Raw genomic sequence first — 21,225 nt, 5'->3', positions numbered from 1 at the left:
CCCTACCTATTTCCGAAAAGAGGTAAAGAGTAAACTAGTTGGCCGCTGGTTAACTGTAGCTCGGCCGCCCAGCAGAAAATGAAAAAATAAATAAATAAATAAATAAAACAAATAAATAAACAACGAAACCTGACAGTCTCAGCGTCATGATGGCGCCGACCACAACTTGGAAGACTTTAAAGTTACGGTGCCTCAAGAGGTAAAACGCACAGGAGAGGGAAAGCAATGCGCCCCTCTGCTCTCTTCACCTCGGCCCGACACAGAGACTTTTCTAGCAAAGCGTCACTCTAGTGCATTTGACAAGAAGAGAAGCGTTCTGTCTACGATGCATCTCTTTTCCCCTCAGTTTGCATAATTGTGATATACCTACTGCTGATATATTTTTTCGTTTTCTTTCTTTTCTTTCCTTTTTTTCTCCCTTCATTTTTCCCCCTCTCTGCTGCATCCCCAGTCCCCGGGCGGGGTTGCTAAGGAAACGGCCGCTTGGCAACGCGCACGAGCCTGGGGGCCGCCGGCCGCCGCTGCGCCCCGCGCTGCTTCTGCTGCTGCTGCTGCTGCTGCTACTGCTGCTGCTGCTGCTGCTGGTGCTGCGATTGCAGCCGCCGCTGCCTCTCGCCCTGCCTCCGCTGTCGCCGCGCCTCCTCCCTCACTCGCCGGCGCGCTCGCCTCCTCACTAGATGGTGTGCGAGCCGCCCGAGAATTAGACACACTCCGGACTCGGCCAAAAGCAACCGAGAGGAGGTGTAGTGTGGTGCCAGGGGGTGGGAGGGAGGCGGAGGAGGGAGGAGGGAAGTTAGGAAGAGGAGGAGGGGGAGGGGCAAAAAGAGGAGAAACAACACCCAACAACAAGAAGAAGGAGAAAAAAGAGAAAGAACCCACCCACCCACCAAAAAAAAGGAAAAAAAAAAAAAGAAAAAGAAAAGAAAAAAATCCTGTGGCGCGCCGCCTGGTTCCCGGGAAGACTCGCCAGCACCAGGGGGTGGGGGAGTGCGAGCTGAAAGCTTCTGGAGAGTGAGCAGCCCTAGCAGGGATGGACATGATGCTGTTGGTGCAGGGTGCTTGTTGCTCGAACCAGTGGCTGGCGGCGGTGCTCCTCAGCCTGTGCTGCCTACTACCCTCCTGCCTCCCGGCTGGACAGAGTGTGGACTTCCCCTGGGCGGCCGTGGACAACATGATGGTCAGAAAAGGGGACACGGCGGTGCTTAGGTAGGAAGAACGGCGTGCTTTTCGCACTTATCTCAATCTATCTTTCTCTCTCTCTCTTTCCACTCCTTTTGCCTTCTTTTTAAAACGAGTAATAATGCTGGTGGTGATCACTGTCAAAAGACCACATCTCATGAAATCCAGGTGCTGATTCTGCCCCAGCCCTAGTCCCTTTAAGCTGGGACAGGTAGCAAGCTGGACTCAGTGATGCTAAAGCACTTTGCCTGAACGCCAAGTAGCCCCGGGATGAGTGAAGAGAGCAGTTTAGGAGGGGCAGGTACCACTTTGAAACTCAATTCACAAGGTCTCTGTTTTACTGTCATGGGGTACTCTCTGAGAGTCTGACAAGTTTATTAGGTTTGTTTCTCTTTTACTCTAGCCTAAGCGACTTTTTCAGACTGCTGGCGTCCTGCTCCCATTTATTTTCCCTCTCCCTTGGACACTTAGGCTTAATTGCTCCTCTTCCGCTTTCTTTCTTTCCTCTTACTGCTTTCTTCCTTTTTCCCTTCCTCTCTCTCTTTTTCCATTTTCTCACTCCTTACTCTTTACAGTCCATTGCCTCTTTCCTCCCCCTTTCTATTTTCTCTCTTTTCTTTCCTCCCTTTTCTATTTTCTTTTTTTTATCTCCACCAGTCTAATTTCTGATTCTTTTATTTAAGCCCATTTCCTTCACTCTTCATCCTTCTCTATTCCCCATTTTTATTCCTCATTTATGTTACTATTCTGTGATCTTGTCATCTCTTTTTTTCGACTCACATTTTCCATCTCTCTCCCCGTATCCTTTCCCATCCCTGTCACACACACACGCCTCTTCCCTCTAACCCCTTTAGTACCATTTTTTTCACCCTCACAAATCGCTTTTCTTAAACATACTTCTTCACATACTCTCTATTTCACATCCTCACACACATTGGTACTTCCATGCTCTCACAACCACTTTCACATTCAGATTATCTTTTACTGTTAAAAAGGCACACACTTCTTCACGGTTCCATACACTGTCACTCACACATGTGCACACACGGTCTCTCTCTCTCTGGCTCCTCTGTTTTCTCTACCTCCTCTTTCTTCTCTCCATCCTCCCTCCTTCCATCTTCAGTTTTACTTCTTTTTCTCACTCTCTCTTCTTTCTTTCTTTCCCCTAAGCGTGAGCACTGAAATGTTTTGTCATTAATAACATCCATAGCCTGATGTTACCCCTAAGCAACACTGCAAAGTAAGCCTCTGGAAACATTTTCTCTCCTGTAAAAATATAAATTGATGATCAGCAGTGCTAGACCTAAACAAGGCTAAACTCCCCTTATTCTTTCATTTCCCATCGCCCTCCCTTCTCCCCCTGGCACTCCCACTTGACGTACACCTCAAATCTCCCTGAAAGATCTTCTTTCTCTCCACTGGGTGGTAGTTGGCTTATAAGTGTAGATTGCACAAAATCAGTATACATGGCATGCCTAAGATGAAAGAGAGTGAGATATGTTCTGTTTGGATCATGCAACGTAATTTAAATTTAATGATCTGGGATCTGGGTGTGGTATATGACTTACACCTTCTGAAAAATACATGAGTCCAAATTTCTGTGGAATATTAATATACACTAATATACACTAATGCTTTTATAATACATTTTGTTATCTTTACTATAAACACAACATGCCACTGGGTATATACAAAAGTAACTAATAATTTGTTATAACTTAGTAAAATACCTTTTCATTGTTGGTAAAAGCAATGAACTCTCTGTCACATAGAGGATATAAATTAATCTCATATTTGTGTCCTTTATATTAAGTTTGTTTTAGAAGTTTGAACAATAGTGGTAAGAAAAAAACACTATTTCCAGAGGCTGCAAATGTATGTTATGGGAGCTACAATCTATATTTTATAGCAGCATATTGTATATTTTATAATGAGCGTTAATATTTTCAACCTAAAGGTTTGATAGACTGGTTGTCTTTTGATGACCTATCTTGGCATTTTGTTTCCAATAAACAATCTAATAAATACTATGGCTAATTAAAATCGCTGAACCCACAGTTTACTTCTAGGAGACCTATGTGTGTAGTTCAACCATTGCTTCCAATATTGAAGCTTCTGTAACTAATAGGGACAATATCTTTCCAGTGTTGTTGGTTTGGTGCAGTCCTTGTTTACTTGTGTGCACTGTACCTCATCCATATTTTTTCTTTATCTTGAGTTTTGTAATATCTTGTTTTGGGGCACTTTTGACTTTTAAACTTTTTAAAGAGAATAGAATCTCTGTCTCTTCTAAATGACATTTCTAACTAAATACAGTGTTTATTTTTTTTAACAAACAGAATCATTTTTGGGGGGGGTCATGTGTAACAGAAATCTAATCTACATTACTTTTTACCTAGAGTAATTTGCTTATAATAATTCTAGAATTCTCTAGGGAGTATCTCATTTTTTAAACCTTTTTACATTGTCTATAGATTTTAAACTATTTTAACATATATCTTTTCAAGAAATTCTGTTATTTTTCTTAACTCCTCTTCTGCAACTGGTATTTACTCTATTCATAGAGCAGTTCAGACAGAGTTTAAAGGCTAATTGAGTATGTATAAGTCAGGTGACATATTTTTCATAAAAAGTAATGTCACAGAGTCATATTTCATGTTTTTGCTTTGGATACTTAGAATTATATTTGATGTTACCCTGTAACTCATTAGAAAATAAAACAAACTAAACAAAATTTACCCTCAAACGTACACACCCCTCATCGAAGTACAAAAATCTAGTGCTCAAGAGAATACTGAATTGCATTATAATATTTACTAAGTTTTACACGATATATCCATCCCTCAAAGTGTCTTTAATAAAAAGCAAATAGTGGCATAACAGTTATCAAATAACTTTAAGTGCTAAAGGCCTGAAAGTGCAAACGTGTCAGTCAGTGACTCTGTTGCTTGTGGTTCCATTAATGAAACAGAAGTTTAAAGGTCAAATGATACATTTCTATCTCCTAAATGCCACAATGGCTGTTTGAGGAAAAAGAATCAAGAAAAACAAAACTTTCCTTAAGCGGTGTTGTAATACAAAAGAAAAATTCATTTTGTGATCTACTAATTATATCTATTGTTTTCTAAATCATCTTCTCTGTTTAGTTTAAATAGAGGACTTATAATGAAATTTCATTTAATAATTTCAACATTCTTATCATTTTAACTCTGCCTTTTAAGGTTAGTGAAGCAATATATTAAATGTCAAAATGTTCCTCACTTCCAATAATGTTATTCACTGATAAATCTCTGAAGAATTCACTTGAGCTATTTGGACTTTCTTGATAAAGTATTTAATGATGCATCTATTCAATAAAGTAACATTTGATACTTCTTTATTTAAACTTTGGGTTTAAATTAATGCATAGATATCTAGAGTATATTGTAATTTGCTACAAACATATTAGTATATTTGTATTAAATAATAATTTTAATTGCAAGTACATTTAATACATATTAACAATACTAATACAATAACAATACTAATACATATTAGTATTTTATGCTTAACAAAACTTGTTAATCTCTATATGGATATATTAACTTTTTCTCTAGTCTTTAAATTGCATTTTGTAGTACATGAAAGGTCTGAGTTAATGTGCCATCGGGTGACATAACAAAGAACAGGAGGTGCTAGAACCACATTGATCACACTTCAGGACCCAGTATTTCTAGACCTGGAAAATCAAGGGGAACATAACTCTGCTCTGGATCAATACATAAATTTCAGATAACTTTTTAAATATAATTTTGCAGTTACTTTAATATGAGTCAATGACTTTATCCCTACCTTATTAAGAAACACAGTTATATTAACATGTCCAAAATGTTTAATATTCTTTGGAAACAATACAAGGAACATCCTCATTTACATCCTCCCAGTGTCTGAATATTTTAAAAAACACATGTCATTTTTAAACTAATTCTTTCAATCTGTTTCTCCTTCAATTCTTCTGTATGAATTTTGTACATTTTAAGCCGCCTTCCTGATATGAATTCAAAATATTCTATTCTCTGCTTGTCATGCTTTAATCAAAGAGAAGAGAGATTCTTTTCTTAAATGTGATATCTTCTTTTACTTTAGCAAAGTTAAACACAACTGTCATTTTAATGCAATAGATTTGAATGGAAGTTATATGAGATCCTAATATGATACTGTAATAAGGAAGAAGACTTTTGCTTACAGCATAGAACATAAAGAATGTTTCCACAGAAGTTATTTCCACTGGAAGATACAATACTTTGCAAGTAGATTTGTAAATGGATATGATAAGTATTTATTACTTCTCAGCCTATTTGTCCAATACATTTGCCTTTTGATTAAACTACATTAATTAGTTTTGGTTTGAAATGCATACTATCGGATACAATAATGTAAATGATTTATGTATGAGAATATAGAATTACCATTAGCTATAGAATCAAGTATTCTGTATTTTCAGAATATCATTGAAGAGTCCCACATTGTCTGTTGAGTTATTTTGGCTCATTAATGCATCACACATCCCAAATACAATGTTCAACTATATAGATATTTATAATTTTTAACATGAGACATTATTTAAAAACCTATATGCTTATTAAATAATGTCATTGAACAAATATATTTAAAATTCTGATTTTTTTTTCCTTCTCTAAAAATAGAAGGGGTAATAGATCGTCATACTGAGTCAGTCTGGAAAAAGTGTATTCCAGAATATGTAATAAAATGCTACAATAGTATCTATAGTGATTTCCAGAGCTGTTCTATTAGAATGACTTATTGCTTGGTTTATTAATATACAATTATTTATTATATTAAAGAACAACATAGTACTTTTAAAATTTATAAATAAATTTGTTTTTGCCCCATCTTTTTAGTTCAGAAGAATTGATAAACCCAAGTGGCTATATAAATCTTTGAACACAGCATGTTAATGAAGTAGTTATTTTAAATAGATTGGCTTTACATTTAAACAACTTCAAAAAATAAGTTAATTCTTCAGTGCCTGACTTCTGAAGAGTTTAGAGAAGTGTTCACCTCCTATATGTGGCAGTTCTGGGTTGATAGACTAGCTCCAACCTTCATCCCCCTGCAACTCTATGCTATTGGAGATAGATGGTGGAGCTAATCCCTCAGCTGCATTTCTCAGTTAGCTTTGCCAAGCCGTCCGTCTTCAGGCTGTTGTTGGCCAGATAGGAAGTTTTGGGAGAATGGAGGACACAATGAATGAGAAGTCAGGGTATTGCTCTCCTCTTTCATTGCTTTGGGCAGTGTTCAGCAGTGTCTCCATCTCCCACTGGAACCTCTTTGTTCCATCTTCTACTGGATAACTGGCTCTTGGGCTTCTATTTTCTACCTCATCCCTTTGTTCCTTCATCCTAGGATCAGTAATGGATTCCTGCTGTTCTAACTGCTAGGTTTTCTTACTATCACTTGTTTGGCTTCTCAGCTTTTCCATCCTCTTCGTAATCAATTTCCTCCTTTAAGTTCCTTCTCTTTTAAATATCCAGAATGGTTTAAGTTTTGCTTCTAGAACCCTAATTAATACAAAGTGAAAAGGAATAGTTTCAGTGATTTTAATTTTGTTTGATTAAATGACTGCTTTGCCCATGACACCATAAATATTGCTTGCTAGCACTGGATATAATAATTGTTTAAGGAGATGGTATAGGAGTTACACCATAGCAACACTGGGGCATATTACAAACAAGAAAGATGGATATTTGGTTTTTTCCCACCCCCTAGATTATGAGAATAATAAAGCAAATTTATAAATATTTAATTAAATATACAATTGAATAATTTCGGTAGAAAAGTATATAATGTTGCAATGGAAGGGAAAATGAAGTTGATGGATATATATTGGCAAGATTCAATTAATTAAAAATAAATAAATAATTTATTTTTTTTTTGGACTCAGCAAAAGACAACTAGGGCTAAACTCTGCTTGTGGTGGGTATGTGATCAAAATGCTGACATAATTCTTACAGTGTTGCCTGTTTAAATCAATGGGAATTAAAGTCCTTTTTAAAAAAATGTAGCTTAATACCTGAGAAGCTAATCAAAGTTTTCAGATTCTTAAGAAGTATAAAAGTATATGATTATAACAATGCCATGATTCAAGTATTTAACCACTGTAGAAATTAGTCTCTCAAGCTATTTGAATCTTTTGGTTAGAAATCAAATAATTTTTCTACCATATCTTGTTCAAAATAGCATAAATTAAGACATTCTGGACATCACATAACTTAAACAGAGGAACTAAGGGAATCTTCATTAATGGGTAGTGATTTTTCGATTTCTTTTGTTTTTAATTTACTATAACTGTTAACTGAGTTTTACATGATGTGGTGACCTTCTCCTTAACTTCCTCAAAAATACTTTCTGAAAGATTTTTGCATAGGTGTCTGGCTCCAATATAAACAAGCTGTCATCATAAAGTCCTTCTTTTGGTACATTTCTCCACAATTTCACAAGAAAGATATTAATTTAAAATCATCGTTAATGAAATGACCCTCTCTTAGAGATGCTCAAGAGAGGATTTCTGAAATGGGAGGGAAATTGCTTATAAATCTGTCATTCTATCCCTCTCAAAGTTATGTGGATCCATTACAAATTATCGTTGACATTTTATAAGAGAAAATAAAATTTATTGTTCTGTTTTTCCCTAGGAGCATAATATTACCTGCCTTTTGGCTTTTGTAAAGGAAGTTTTAAATTGGGTCACATGTTCTTTTATCAGGTTTTTTATGTGTTTCAAATTCATCAGTGGAAACAAGAATTTCCCATACAGTTACAGATAAAAGCTAATATCTTTTACCTGATTGTAATCAATATCAAATTAGATTTTAATTAGTTCGCTGTGTCTAAAAATGTATAATTTATGAAATATTAAATAAATTTAATAATAGTATAAAACTTTTTTATCTTTTGTTCAAGTGTACTTTCTGTTCCTTGCCATATCAATTTTGATTATCAAAACACCTGGGTTTGTAAGCTCTGTGACTGTTGTTCATTTATCCTTAGGACCTTAACTGAGAACCTTGCATATGTCAGGCTAACATCCACTATTATTTTAATTAATGAATTTATAGAAGGACAAGTGAAAAAATAAATGTATTTGTTCTTTAGTTTATTGTTTCAGATTTTAATACTTGTAATATCTTTAATACTGTGTTGGATCTGCATGCTTATAGTGATTAAGTACCTTTTATTGAATCTCTATATCAATAGCCTATGCCTTAAGAAATTCCTGGAGAAGTTCTAGTGCTTAAGACACATTGGATATATTTAGTGTCTTTAAATTGCAGGATACAACCTACTAATGAGTCTTGAAAAAAAATGTACTGGGTACTAAATGTATTTTTTAAATAAAATGTATTAAAATAGAGTAGATGGCATTATACTTAATAAAGGTAAGTATTATTTAATTAAACTTTTTTTGTGTGTATGTGTGCTGTGTCAAGATTTTAGATGTATTTATTACTGTGGGTTTCAAAAGAAAAAGTTTGAAATGCAATGATATACTTGTAAAATTTTGAGATGTAGTTACAATTTTAAGAAGATTCAAGATTTTAAATTATATAGGAAGTTTTTTGCTATTTGTAATTATAATCAGTGGATAACAACAGTTCAAAGTAGCAAAATATCTATTGTCACTTAACATTTTTTTCTATTTCTACATCAACTCATGGATCCCCCTCTTCATTTCTCCTAAGGTTTCAATTAAATAAAATTGATAAAGGCACAAAGGTAGAGAGAGTTGGCTATTTGCTATAGATGAATAAATTTCAATTGTAAAAAGTAGCTACACACTCCAAACTAGAGTAGAACTTATGTATCATTTCAAACATCCTCCAGAGGTAGGTCAACAGTATCTTATAAACCACAGGGTGTTGATACTAGCTGATAGAATTTTAATGTGGTCATATGGCTTTGATTTATAATATTGAGGTGGTTATCTATCAGCATCGTGGTTTCTAAGCCATATCAAATTCTGAATCCTGAGAGAGAACCTTAGATGCTCTTAAGCATCCAGCTGGCATGGGAATTGGTCTTTTAATCACTTTCTCTAGGAAAAGAGGAATATAGGAAAGGAGGAATTTGGCAGTGTTGCCAGCATTAAGTGTTGCTCTTTTGGACAGAAGCCAATATATTATACTTTCTGGATAGCTGGTAGTTTGTTCAATTTAAGGAAGATGTTTATAACCCTTTTGAGTCCAGAACTAAATTATTCTTTACTGAATTTCACTAAGTCGTTTGGACACAGGTCCAGTGCCCATGCTCACACTACAAAATAAGAGTTTTTTTAAAGCTGTAACTACTGCCATAAGAAGTCTTGAAAGGTTTTGGAAGATTTAAAGGGCCATGGGAAAATGTGTTCTGTTGTCTTTAGAAACCCCTTTCTTCTCATGGAACTAAATTAAATTTAGAGATATTAAAAGGATTTAGGAGATATCGTGAACATAAGAGCTGTAATCAAAAGGCAAGAGAGTATTGTTTATATATTCTCTCCAGTAACATTACATATTATTGTATCAGGATATTAAGTGAATAAATCAAAGAGATTATAAAGTTTTTCTAATCTTATAATATTTCTTATAGGAGAATATACTTAGATATATTTGATTTGCGAGTAACCTATTTTCAAATTAATGTCTTGGTAATTGATTAGCTGAATAGAAAATTGTATCTCTACTGCTTAACACGTTGCTCGATACATTATTGGTGCTCAAAACCTGAATGTTAAGTGTAGGAATTGAAGATAAGAGGAAGGAAAAAAGAGAGGAAAGGAGAGATGAAAAAATATTTTGCTATATGAATGACTTCTAATTAAACTTCCTGAAATTTTAGGTCACTGGGATTTCAAAAAATTCAGCTCACAAACTGTATAATATGGAAGAATTACAATAAAAAAGAATAAATTTCAGTTTATGTAATTCATTAAATGATTGGAATAATTCTAAACCTACATCTTTCTGTGATGAAGTGATGTACATTGTACAAATAGAACTTCTAAAATCATATTTTACACTCAGATATATGTCTGCCTCCCAAGTTACTGGTCCATTTATGTTTATTTTGAAAGATAGATAGAAGCTCTGCGCCTTGGCCTGTAATGTGATAAGGAACCAATGCTTTGGAATATGTTCACAAAAGGAAATTATATATAAATATTTGAATAACTGCTCACTTGTCTTCTTGAACATATATCATTGATCAATTTTTGCTCATACATCATTAATATGAAATAATAGATATAAAGATTTACTTTTGCTTATGCACAGAGTTTATCTTTTATTGTAATTGTTTAATTGCATTGAAAAACCCATCATGCTTTGAGGTATCCAGAATGGGAGTGATGAGAGTTTGAGCTCGCTCTTCTCTACTTACTGGCTATGTGATTTGAACAAATGCCTTACCCACACTTAATACTTCCCTAGCAAAACTACATGCATAATACTAGATAATGCTTATAAAATACTAACACAATACCTACCCCATAGTAAGCATTATACTTATATTAGCTAATAATTTTATGTGACTTTTTTTTTCCTAATTTTAATCTGAAATTTGTTAGCACTATTTACTTACTGAGATGTCTATTTTTTCCCATTTAAAATCATTGTACCAATTATTTGTGAACCCATTGTATAGTATTTGTTGAACATATACATTTTTTTTGTGATTTTGATAAAATAACATTTGTTCAGTAGTCCCCTGGGATGTCAGATGGTGAGTCCTGGTTCAACAAAAGACCACAAAAAAAATTTAAATAAAGAAGTTTATTACTCATAGGTCTTGGAGGAAGTACATGGCACACCTGCAGAGCTCACACAGGGAGGTCAAGGCGAATTGCAGATAGAAGGAGCGGCAGGACCTGGGGCTTATGCTTTTACTAAGGTCTGTGGGTGGAGTGCTTTAGGATTCTCTGGCCAAGGCTGGATTGGTCAATTCAAACCCAAATGACTGGTGTTTCATCTAAGGTATGCACAAAGGGGAGGCACGCCAGGGGAAAGGAGAGGCACATCAGGGAAACAGGAGAATGTTGATGCTCACAAGGACTGCTGAGGAAGTGATATCAGGAACTTAAATTTGCTTGTGACTCTTCAAGCTATTATCTAGGACATGGGCTGAATGGAGGGTCTAGTGTCAGAGTTTAAGGTCCCTGTAGGCCTTTTGGCCATACACTATAGATGCCAAGGCAGCAACGGTGTGGAATAATTTAGCTAAACTCTTGACACTATATTTTAAAGATTCTACTTAATAGACAACTTGTATTTGTTGTTGTTGAGCCCAATAAGCAAGTGACATAACTCCAAACCTGGAAGTAGAAACATACCAAAAAAAGGTTTTAGTTATTAAGGTACAGACCTAGAACACTCAATAGCAATAGAACCATAAATTTTATGTTCAACAGACTGGCGGTGATTTGATTCACTTACCAGAAGTAAGATATCGCTGTAACTGGGTAGTCATATGCAGTATTGAGGATAGAAGAAGAAATGAGGAGACAGAAAAGAAATAAGGATTAGAAAGTACAATGTCATGGCACTGGAGTAGTTAGAGGATGAAGATTAACATTTGTGACAGAGTTTAGAATAGAAGTGATGATAACTGGTGATAACATTGGAATAGTCAATAAGAGGGCTAGAATGAAAAAAAAAAATAACCAACTGTATATTCTACATGGGGTAGCAAATAAGTATTCAGTATTAAATATGCCATTTTCATTTTTTATGATAGTCCATATGATAGAAGCAGTTCATATAAGCAAGAACTTTCTGTCTATATTGCCATTTTATCCATAGACAATAAATTCAGGAGAAGCTCAGAAAATATGGAGGCTTGCTATAATTCTTCGTATTTGCCAAATGCACAGAAGAATGATTTAAGTTCATAATCATGATAGAGCCATCAACATCATGATTGAAATTCAACTAACACTGAGTACCTAATATATATGACACACCTTCATAACAATATGCAATAAGGTATTGCTTTCCCAGTTTTATAGAAAAGTGACTTAGGCTTGGAAAGGTAAGGTAATTTACCCCCACCTAGGACAGGTAATGGCTGAGCTAGAATTCACATCTAGGTCATTTTATTCCAATCCTAGTGACTTTTCTACTCTCTGTGTCTCTCACTAAGAGGAGTTCAAAACAATTGGTAAATTTATTGCACATTCAACTGTTACACATTAATTAAGCACCATCTGCATTTTAACAACTGCTAAATTGACGATGATAAAATAAATCAAGGTGTGTTATATATTCAAAGAAATATGTTCAATTATTTTAAATGAGGTTAAGTACTTACCATATATAGATAGTAATAAGCATTTACTAAATTGGAACATAGTGAATTCTTAAAACTAAAAATCTCTCATACAAAACGATTTTATCCCTAATTATTATAAGCTACTGATAACACAAGAGAGAAAAACAGCTTTCGAATATCATTTATAGTCAGGCATTATGCATAGGTTATTTCATTGAATCTTAGGGGCAACCTACAATTTTTCTACTTTATGAGTCGAGAAACAAACTCATGGAAGGTGAATAACTTTCTGAACTTTAATAATGCTAGTAAATGACATCACCAAGATTTGATCCTAGGCCTGTGTGTCTCAAAAACCCATGCTATTTTTTTTAAGCCATATTTCCTTGGGCTTTTTGTATACTGTGGTCCTTAGGAAAAAGGAAAAGCTGCAGTTGCTTGCTGCTGTAGTTTTCCAAGTCCCCAATTTAATCATTTGAATGCTGCTCTAGTATAACTCTAAACAGTGAATCAGACTGATTTAGAAGTCTCCTTCAAAAATGTTTAGGTAGCCTAAACTATTGAGCATCATTATTTTCAAAGATAGATGGGAAAATCAAACAAACAAACAAAAAAAATCAGAGATCTAAAAGAGATGCTTTTATTACAATTTCATTAAACATGTCAATAATATGTTACAGACTCATGTTTAATTGCAGTCAATGTATAAAATTAAATATAATGGAATTAGGTTGCCTTTTTCTGCTAGCTAGTAGATGAGATATACTATAGATTATAGCCAAATGGAGTGAAAACTTGTTTTTATTTGGCACCGTGTAATTTAAGAATCTTCTTCAATATGTTTACATATCCACCTTCAATAGATTTTGCATATACCCCTAAGAGGAGAGTAAATTTCACAATAATTTATTTCTTGGCTATCCAAAACTTTCCCAGTATAAAGTCCTATTTTTGTCTCACATCATTCGAGAACATTTTTCAACCCTCTCTAGTCCAAGTCTGACTACTCATTCTCCGAATTTTAAATTTGTACGGCTTTGCATTTTATGTTTATTTTATCAACTTTATAGTATGTAGTTCTCTATTTTGATTCTATAGAAGAATGTAACAACAGCCAGTGTCTTATATAATAGTCTTTCACTTATATTATTGTAAATCCTTCACAGAATTTGCATATTGATTATTTGTGTAAATATGTTTACTAAATTCTAGGATACTTGAATTGATTTTTCATTTTCCTTTCTTCTCTCAGGAATTTGTTTTATATTTTTTCCCTCCCATTGCATAGCTTTTTTCATAGGAAACATGTTTTATCAGACCTTCATTTACCATTTTTCGGCATATACTTATTGAGTCCTTGTCATATACTAGACACTCGTTATAAGTCTGAGGTACAGTAACCATAAGAGATAAGGTCCCTTCTATTGAATTTACATTGTAGTTCAACTTGTGTTCTTAAAAAGTGTTATGTAGTGTAAAGAATGTATATTTAACATTTTACTATGCCAACTATTAGCTCTGTGGTCATAAGCAAGTTGTTTGGTTTTTCTGAGACTGTTTTATTATCTATAGAATGGAAATCCTGAAAGCTGCTCTTATACTGTACTTTTCATGAATCCTAGTACTAACATATGTGAATGTGTCCTAAGCAGTATTCAGCGCACAGTTTGCACTCAATGTCATTGTCTTTACTTTCTACCTTTCTCATTCTTCCTTTACTACATCTGTAACTTATGGACAGAACTATCTAGTTAAATGAATTGTTAAATATATTGTGCTTTCTGTGTTTCATTTTTTTCTCTAATAACTTCCAAGGCTCACCTATTTTTAATCAAGGCAGCTTTCTGATACTTTGAAAAGTAGAGGTGATCTGAACATGTGATAACTGTGTCATTCATCTTGTCTACTTTTGGACTATTTTAAGCCTCCTATCCCCAATGGAATGGATGACATTTCTGTCTAATCTCAACAATTGAACTAATTTTCTGACTTTTCTTGGGACATTCTAAAACTTCTCTTCATAGTTGATATATATATTTACTTGGTTTCTGATAGACAATATCTAGACTTTTCTAATTACCTAGGTTCAAGTAGCATAAATTTTCATATTGTTTATATGGAAAAATCACTAAAATGTAAATTGCTGCTAATTTTTTATTTACATCAAAATTCCTATTTACATTTCTTCTCCTATATAAGAACATTATGCTTTTTCAAATTCCTCCTAAGCCCTTTAATATCCTCATTATTTTCCTACTTTCAGCTACTTATATATGTGTATTTATGTTGGGCCCTTAAAAAAGTGTCATATTTCTTTGAATCATTAAAAAATTGATCAGGAAACTAAAATTACTTATCTCACTTACTGACTATACAAACATACTCAAAGTTACAGATTTTATTTAATTTTCAAGAGGCTATAGAACATTTGATTTTATTTTGGTCTCCATATTGAATATACCTCTCACAGCTAGTGATACCTCAAATTTCCAGAGACCACTGTATCCTATTTGTGCTCCATTCCCCATCACACTTTACCCATTTACACAGAATAAATGTGCGTAGATTAAATAATGGAAACATCTAAGAAAAAATGAAATCATATGAAGAAAAGAACATTAGGGAAAGAATAAAGAAGTAAAAATTACTGAATCTTTTTCCACTATTACACTATTGCCATTTTCTTTTATCATTGTCATGTTTTTCTTTTTTGCTTTGATGCCCTCTGTCCTTCACTCTCTACCTCAAAACAAGGAAGTACTAGGCAAGAGTGAATGTCTCAACGGCTGGTTCTTTAGCCATTGCACAATGGACAAATTATGTTACCATCTCACTTAATTTGAGGATGAGGTCGGAGGGAGGTAATTCTTTGCAGAAAGAAGCACCTACTATATAGCAGTTGTTCAAGTAAAACAGATTATTTAAGTAAAGAGAACTTTAAGTTCTAAAGGGTCTGTTTTGTTTTGACTAACTACATTCATTACACATTTTAATTTTTTTTAATATTTAAGTTTGTTTTCATAAGCATATACTGTTTAACTTTGGCAACAGATTTTCCTTCCCTTTTTAATTAAAAAAAGACTAAATGTAAACAAGGCAGACTACCTTTCTGGAGAAATAAAACATTCAGTTTGCATAGATAATTTCTACTAGTAAGATAATAGAGCATTTGATCACTCTTGCTCAGCATTTCCTCAAATGGTGTTATAAAGAAAGCTAATCTATACAACATTAATAGAAAAGAAGCTCTTTTAGCTGACCTATATTTGAAAAGCATTTATTTCTTCTAAAAATTTATAACTGGTACCACAGCATGCAATATATTTCTCTTTAATATGTACATAAATGTTCCTTCCTGTAAGTTGAATTTTGAGATTAAAAGAGTCAGTTAAAATGAGTGTGGTAAAAAGAGATTTGTTTCTGCAAAAACAATGTTGAATGCTTTAAAAATATTTGATAAAGGCAATCGTTAAAAATAATTATGTTTAACTAGATGCAGATGAAGTAACCATAAAATATTTTTAGGAAAAGAATAAAATGTAGATGCATCCTACACTCAGAATGCTTCATAAATGTCTTTAAATTCTCATTTCACTTTGAAGAATCAGAAACTAAAAGTCTGGTAATCTTTATTGGAGCATTATGTGGCATAAGAAAGACAGTATGACACTGGAGAAAGGAAAGCCTCTTCAATAAATGGTGCTGGGAAAGTTGGAAGACCACCTGCAAAAGAATGAAATTAGACTGTTGTTTCTCACCACACAGCAAAATTAACTCAAAATGGATTAAAGACCTGAATATAAGACCTGAAACAATAAAATGCACAGAAGAAAACATAGGAACTAAATTCAAGGACCTTGGACTTAAAGAAGGTTTTATGAATTTGACTTCAAAGGCAAGGGAAGTAAAAGCAAAAATAAATGAATGGGACTACATCTAACTAAAAAGCTTCTGCTCAGCAAAAGAAATCGTCAACAAGGTAAAGAGACAACCATCTCAATGGGAAAATACATTTGCAAGCAGCGCCTCCGATAAGGGCCTAATATCTAAAATATACAGAGAACTCATATGGCTCAATAACAACAACAAGAACAAATGATTCAATCAAAAAATGAACAGAGGACCTGAACAGACACTTCTCTCTAGAGGACATACAAATGGCCAACAAACATATGAAAAGATGCTCAACATCGCTAGCTATTAGGGAAATGAAAATCAAAAACCACAATGAGATACCATCTCATACCTGTTAGAATGGCTATAATCAACAGGACAAGTAATAACAAATGTTGGAGAGGATGCAGAGAGAAAGAAACCCTCATACACTGCTGGCGGGACTGCAAATTGATACAACCACTATGGAAAACAGTTGGAGGTTCCTCAAAAAACTAAGAATTGATCTACTATGATCCAGCAATCCCACTGCTGATTATTTACCCCAAAGACTTGAAAACCCATATCCAAAAAGATATTTATTTTCACGCTGATGTTCATAGCAGCATTATTCACAGTGGCCAGGACATGGAAGCAACCAAAGTGTCCTACGATAGATGATTGGCTAACAAAGCTGTGGCACATATATACAATGGAATATTACTCAGCCATAAGAAGAGATGAAATACTGCCATTTGTGACAACATGGATGAACCTCGAGGTAATCATGCTAAGCGAAATAAGCCTGAAAAAGTTGAAAATCACATGATATCACTTATATGTGGGATATAAACCTAAAAGCAACAAATGAACAGGACAAATAGGACATGGACAATGGACTGATGGTTACCAAAGGGTAGGGAATGGAGGAGGAGGGGAGAGGTAGACAGGGTAAAGGGGGTCAAATATAGAGGGGTAAGGGAAGGGTGAAGTGGGTAAAGAGGATCAAATATATGGTAGCTGAAGGAAATGGGACTTTGGGTGGTAATCACACAATAGAATATATAAATGTCGAACTATAATGTATACCTGAAAATTATATAATTGTATTAACCAATGTTACCCTGATAAACTTAATTAAAAAAAGAAAAACAGTATGAAACTTTAGTAGTCATATTTGCTAACAAAAGAAGTTGCTTTATTCTTTTAAGACTGGTATATGAATATACATTTTTAAATGAAAACAAAATATTTGGGGTATGTCATTATAAATTACTTTTTGATTAATTGACTGATAAGATTTCTATCTTATTTTATCAGATGTTTCCAAAAAAATATGCTATGGGGAACATTTTTAGAAAGCTAATGTCATCACGCCCATTAATGAGTACCTTAACTCAACATTCATGGAAAGGAATTAAAATGACATTTTAAAATTTATATTTGTAATTGATAGAAGAAACTATATACCTCTTGCTCTTTGAGAGAGGTGATAATCATCATTCATTCATTGACATAACCAATGTTTTTTGATTACTTAGTGTATGAGAACATTATTTTAGGTTCTTAGGCTCTATTAAGACAAAAAAAAAATCCCTGTTTTCAAGGAGTTTATAATCTGGCAGATAAAATGATCGTGATAGAAAAACAAAAAAATTAGAGAAAAAGACAGGGTTCCTAATAAGGAAGAAAGTAATGAACACTTATTATTCTCCCAGAATGTTCCAACTTGAATGTTTCTTCAAGCTACAAAAAAGTTAATGTTATTCAAGCTTTCACTTCAGGTGAGCTTTCATGATTTAGCAGCCCATAGTCTTATCTCTCAATCTACCTTTACCAACTTGCCCTTATAGAGCCCCATTATGTTCACATATAATATTCTACTTGGTTTTCTCAAAATTCTGGTAGGTAAGTAACATAATATTGTTAACATTCTTGTCATTCAGGACTCAACTTGAAAGGCACCTCCTCAGGAGCCTGCCCTGCCACCCAATAGAGGATAGACCCCCAATCGAACATGAGTAGGTTTGGACATGATATGCCTCTTTCTCATGATCTGTCTTTCCATGTAGTCGTGTTATTGTCTTGCTGCCACTGTTATGTGGGGCCTTGCCTGTTTTCTGCCAAGCTTTATCTCCAGGATCAAAGTGGTCCACAGTTGGTGCTCAGTAAAGTTTCACTGACAGGGAAACTTAAGTTTTAGAAATAAGTTTTTTGTTTGTTTGTTTGTTTTAAATTACGGGGCTTCTCAATAGCTAACATGACAATGTTAAATATTTATTTTATCAAATATGCAGTTTTATCAAAATTATTTTATCTTGTATTTTTTTCTGAGAAGTATCTCTTCAAATTAGTGTTCTGCATAACATAGTTTGAGAAACATAACATACTATAGAAACTTTGCCTATTAAATTTTATTTTTATAGGTGATCAAATTGAGAATATTTTTAACTCATGCTGAGTGCTAAAATCACAATACTGGTCTCCAAGTTGGTTATGAACTAAAATGACAGCAAATATAAATATGTATAATGGTAGTGAAAAAAGCTCTATGTTTCCATAGCCATCTATTTAAGCTCAGATTAATTGTGAATATTCCTTGTTTACTCTAGATATTAATGTAAAACATGATTTTTCTCCTTGGATACAAATGTTCAAATAATATTTTCATAACATACTTATTTGTGATCCTTCTAAAATATATCTCACTGCATGAAACAAAAAAAAAAGCCATAATCTTATATCAGTTATACTGTAAGTTATACTTAAAACTTGTAATCTTTCTGAATCTTTCAAAAAGATTATGTTGACATGGTCAAACATTTTATTATTAAGCTTGTGCTTAAAATTTATCATTTTTAAATCCAGGAGAATTGATTTAATTACATTTTGCTTCTAGACTAGTTTTTATAATTCTTTCACTTATCAGAAAGAAATTTAATTACTGAACCTGCATACAAATGTCAGCTTTTAAGAATGTTGGCTCCCTTACTGTTTAAGGAAATACTGAATCAAGTGTGAAGTTGCATTGAATTCCAACTGAAATTCATCTCAAGTATTAATTTCCAGTTTGAACCCATTTAAGAAATGTATATTTCATCCAAAGTGCATTTCACTGGGGTGAATTAGTTTGAGGAGTATTTGACAGGGTAACAGAGGATCATAGTAGTACATAGTGTTATCTCTAGAATCACACTCCTTAGTTTTTAACCACAATTTTACTACCAACTAAATATGATTTTGGACAGATTGCTTACTCCCTGTGCATATTCCCTAATCTATAAAGTGGGGATAATAATAATGTATTTTTATAGATTTATTACAAGGATTCACTTATATAAAACTTGATATGATATATTAGCAAACAGCATGTAATAATTTACTAATATTTACTAAGATGAGAAGAAAGTTTCTGTTCAAAAATATTCTTCATACCGATTAGACCTACCAATAGATAATCAAATCTTGGTTTTGGGTGAAACCAAGGATGAAGGATGTCTTTATACAATATAAACACTCTTTGGGGAAGGTATCATTTTTAAGTCCATATATTTTAAAGTCAGAGCGATGTAGATTCATTTACTTCTAGCTATTGGGTGTTCAGGCAGTTCACTTAACCTTTCAAAGACATGGTTTTGTAATCTATAAAATGGAGACAAATCTGTACTTCATAGAGTTGCTGTGAGGATCAAAAGAGGAAATTTATATAAAGTACTTAGTGCAGTATAGGATACAGTATAAGCAATTGCTAGGTTTTTGTTATTGCTATAATTATTGTTTTAACTTCATATTATAGCTAATTATTTCAGAAAAAAATTAAATGAAAAGAAGAAACAAATCTACAAGCATAAAAATCATATGGTAAAAATTGGAAGAATTGCTACTGAAAACTGAGAAATGAGAACAATAAAGAGATGAGCGATAAGAAAAAAAGATAAATTTCCCTGCATTGAAATTTTGCTTTACAGAAGCAGAAAAAAGGAACAGTTTTATTTGTATGTCATTATTGGCAAAGAACATTAATCAGGCTTACCCATGTCCATGTTTTTGTAAGGGTCTGTTAAATAGACACGATACTTACCTGTTAGAAGGATATGAAGAGATGTATTCTCTCTATGTATAAGCTCCTTTTATGTAGTAGGTTTGGTATGTTGCTCTGAAATATAATAAAATAGTAAATCTTTCTCCTCTCATTACAGATGAGCTAAAACTCCCCCTATACTGCAAACTTTGGCTTGAGTAGTCCTAGTCATAAAACCATTTACTTGGTCTTGTCGTAGTTCAGATCATATGGCGCAAACCCAGAAAACAAAACTAATTTAAAAATGTATAATAATAAAGAGATTGGACATCAGCAGGAAAACATTATATTTTATAATGAGATACACTTTTTAAAGAACTTTCATAATTTACTTTTTCTTGTGATCCTCAGAAAGGCTCAAAGTGGGGAGAACTGTATGAGATAAAATAACCTAAGTTATGTAGCTATTTAGTAAGCAACTTAAAATGAGATATCCTGGCTTCTAATCTATTTTCCTCATGAAACTAAAAAAGTAATGGGTGAATTTTAGTAATTTTAGTATACAAAAACATGTTAGTGCTTTTTGAATTTAATGTTATATTATTTTTCGATTATAGGATATTTTTTCACTACTCATTATCTTTTAAAAAAATTTTTAGATAGAGTTTCCAAATAACTAAGAACCTACTTTCTATGTATTTATAACATGTTTGCTACAAACCTGTATTACATATAATAGTTTAGTCATAATACCTTATGGACTTTGTGGTAATAGCTAATTTTTTTCATAAATGCATGTAGTTTTTTATGTGTAATTTATCTCTTCTTTCTTTTGGGGTCATACTTGT

General features: G+C 33.4%; 1 protein-coding gene across 2 annotated transcripts in view; it reads left to right on the top strand.

The window, feature by feature from the left end:
• The first annotated feature begins 888 nt into the window (after window positions 1-888).
• Window positions 889-21,225, top strand: part of NEGR1 (neuronal growth regulator 1) — a 771,677-nt gene continuing 751,340 nt past the window's right edge. Inside the window, exon 1 of one of the 2 annotated variants that reach the window (XM_039838594.1) lies at window positions 889-1,206. In XM_039838594.1, the coding sequence (XP_039694528.1) occupies window positions 1,031-1,206 (176 nt within the window). In that variant the 5' untranslated portion in view covers window positions 889-1,030. The remainder of the gene's footprint in view (window positions 1,207-21,225) is intronic. The other variant, XM_039838595.1, reaches the window with a different exon arrangement.

This window comes from Pteropus medius, unplaced genomic scaffold, assembly GCF_902729225.1.
Source record: "Pteropus medius unplaced genomic scaffold, Ma_sr-lr_union100, whole genome shotgun sequence".
Lineage (NCBI taxonomy): Eukaryota > Metazoa > Chordata > Mammalia > Chiroptera > Pteropodidae > Pteropus > Pteropus medius.
This window is presented reverse-complemented; position numbering and strand designations above follow the sequence as displayed.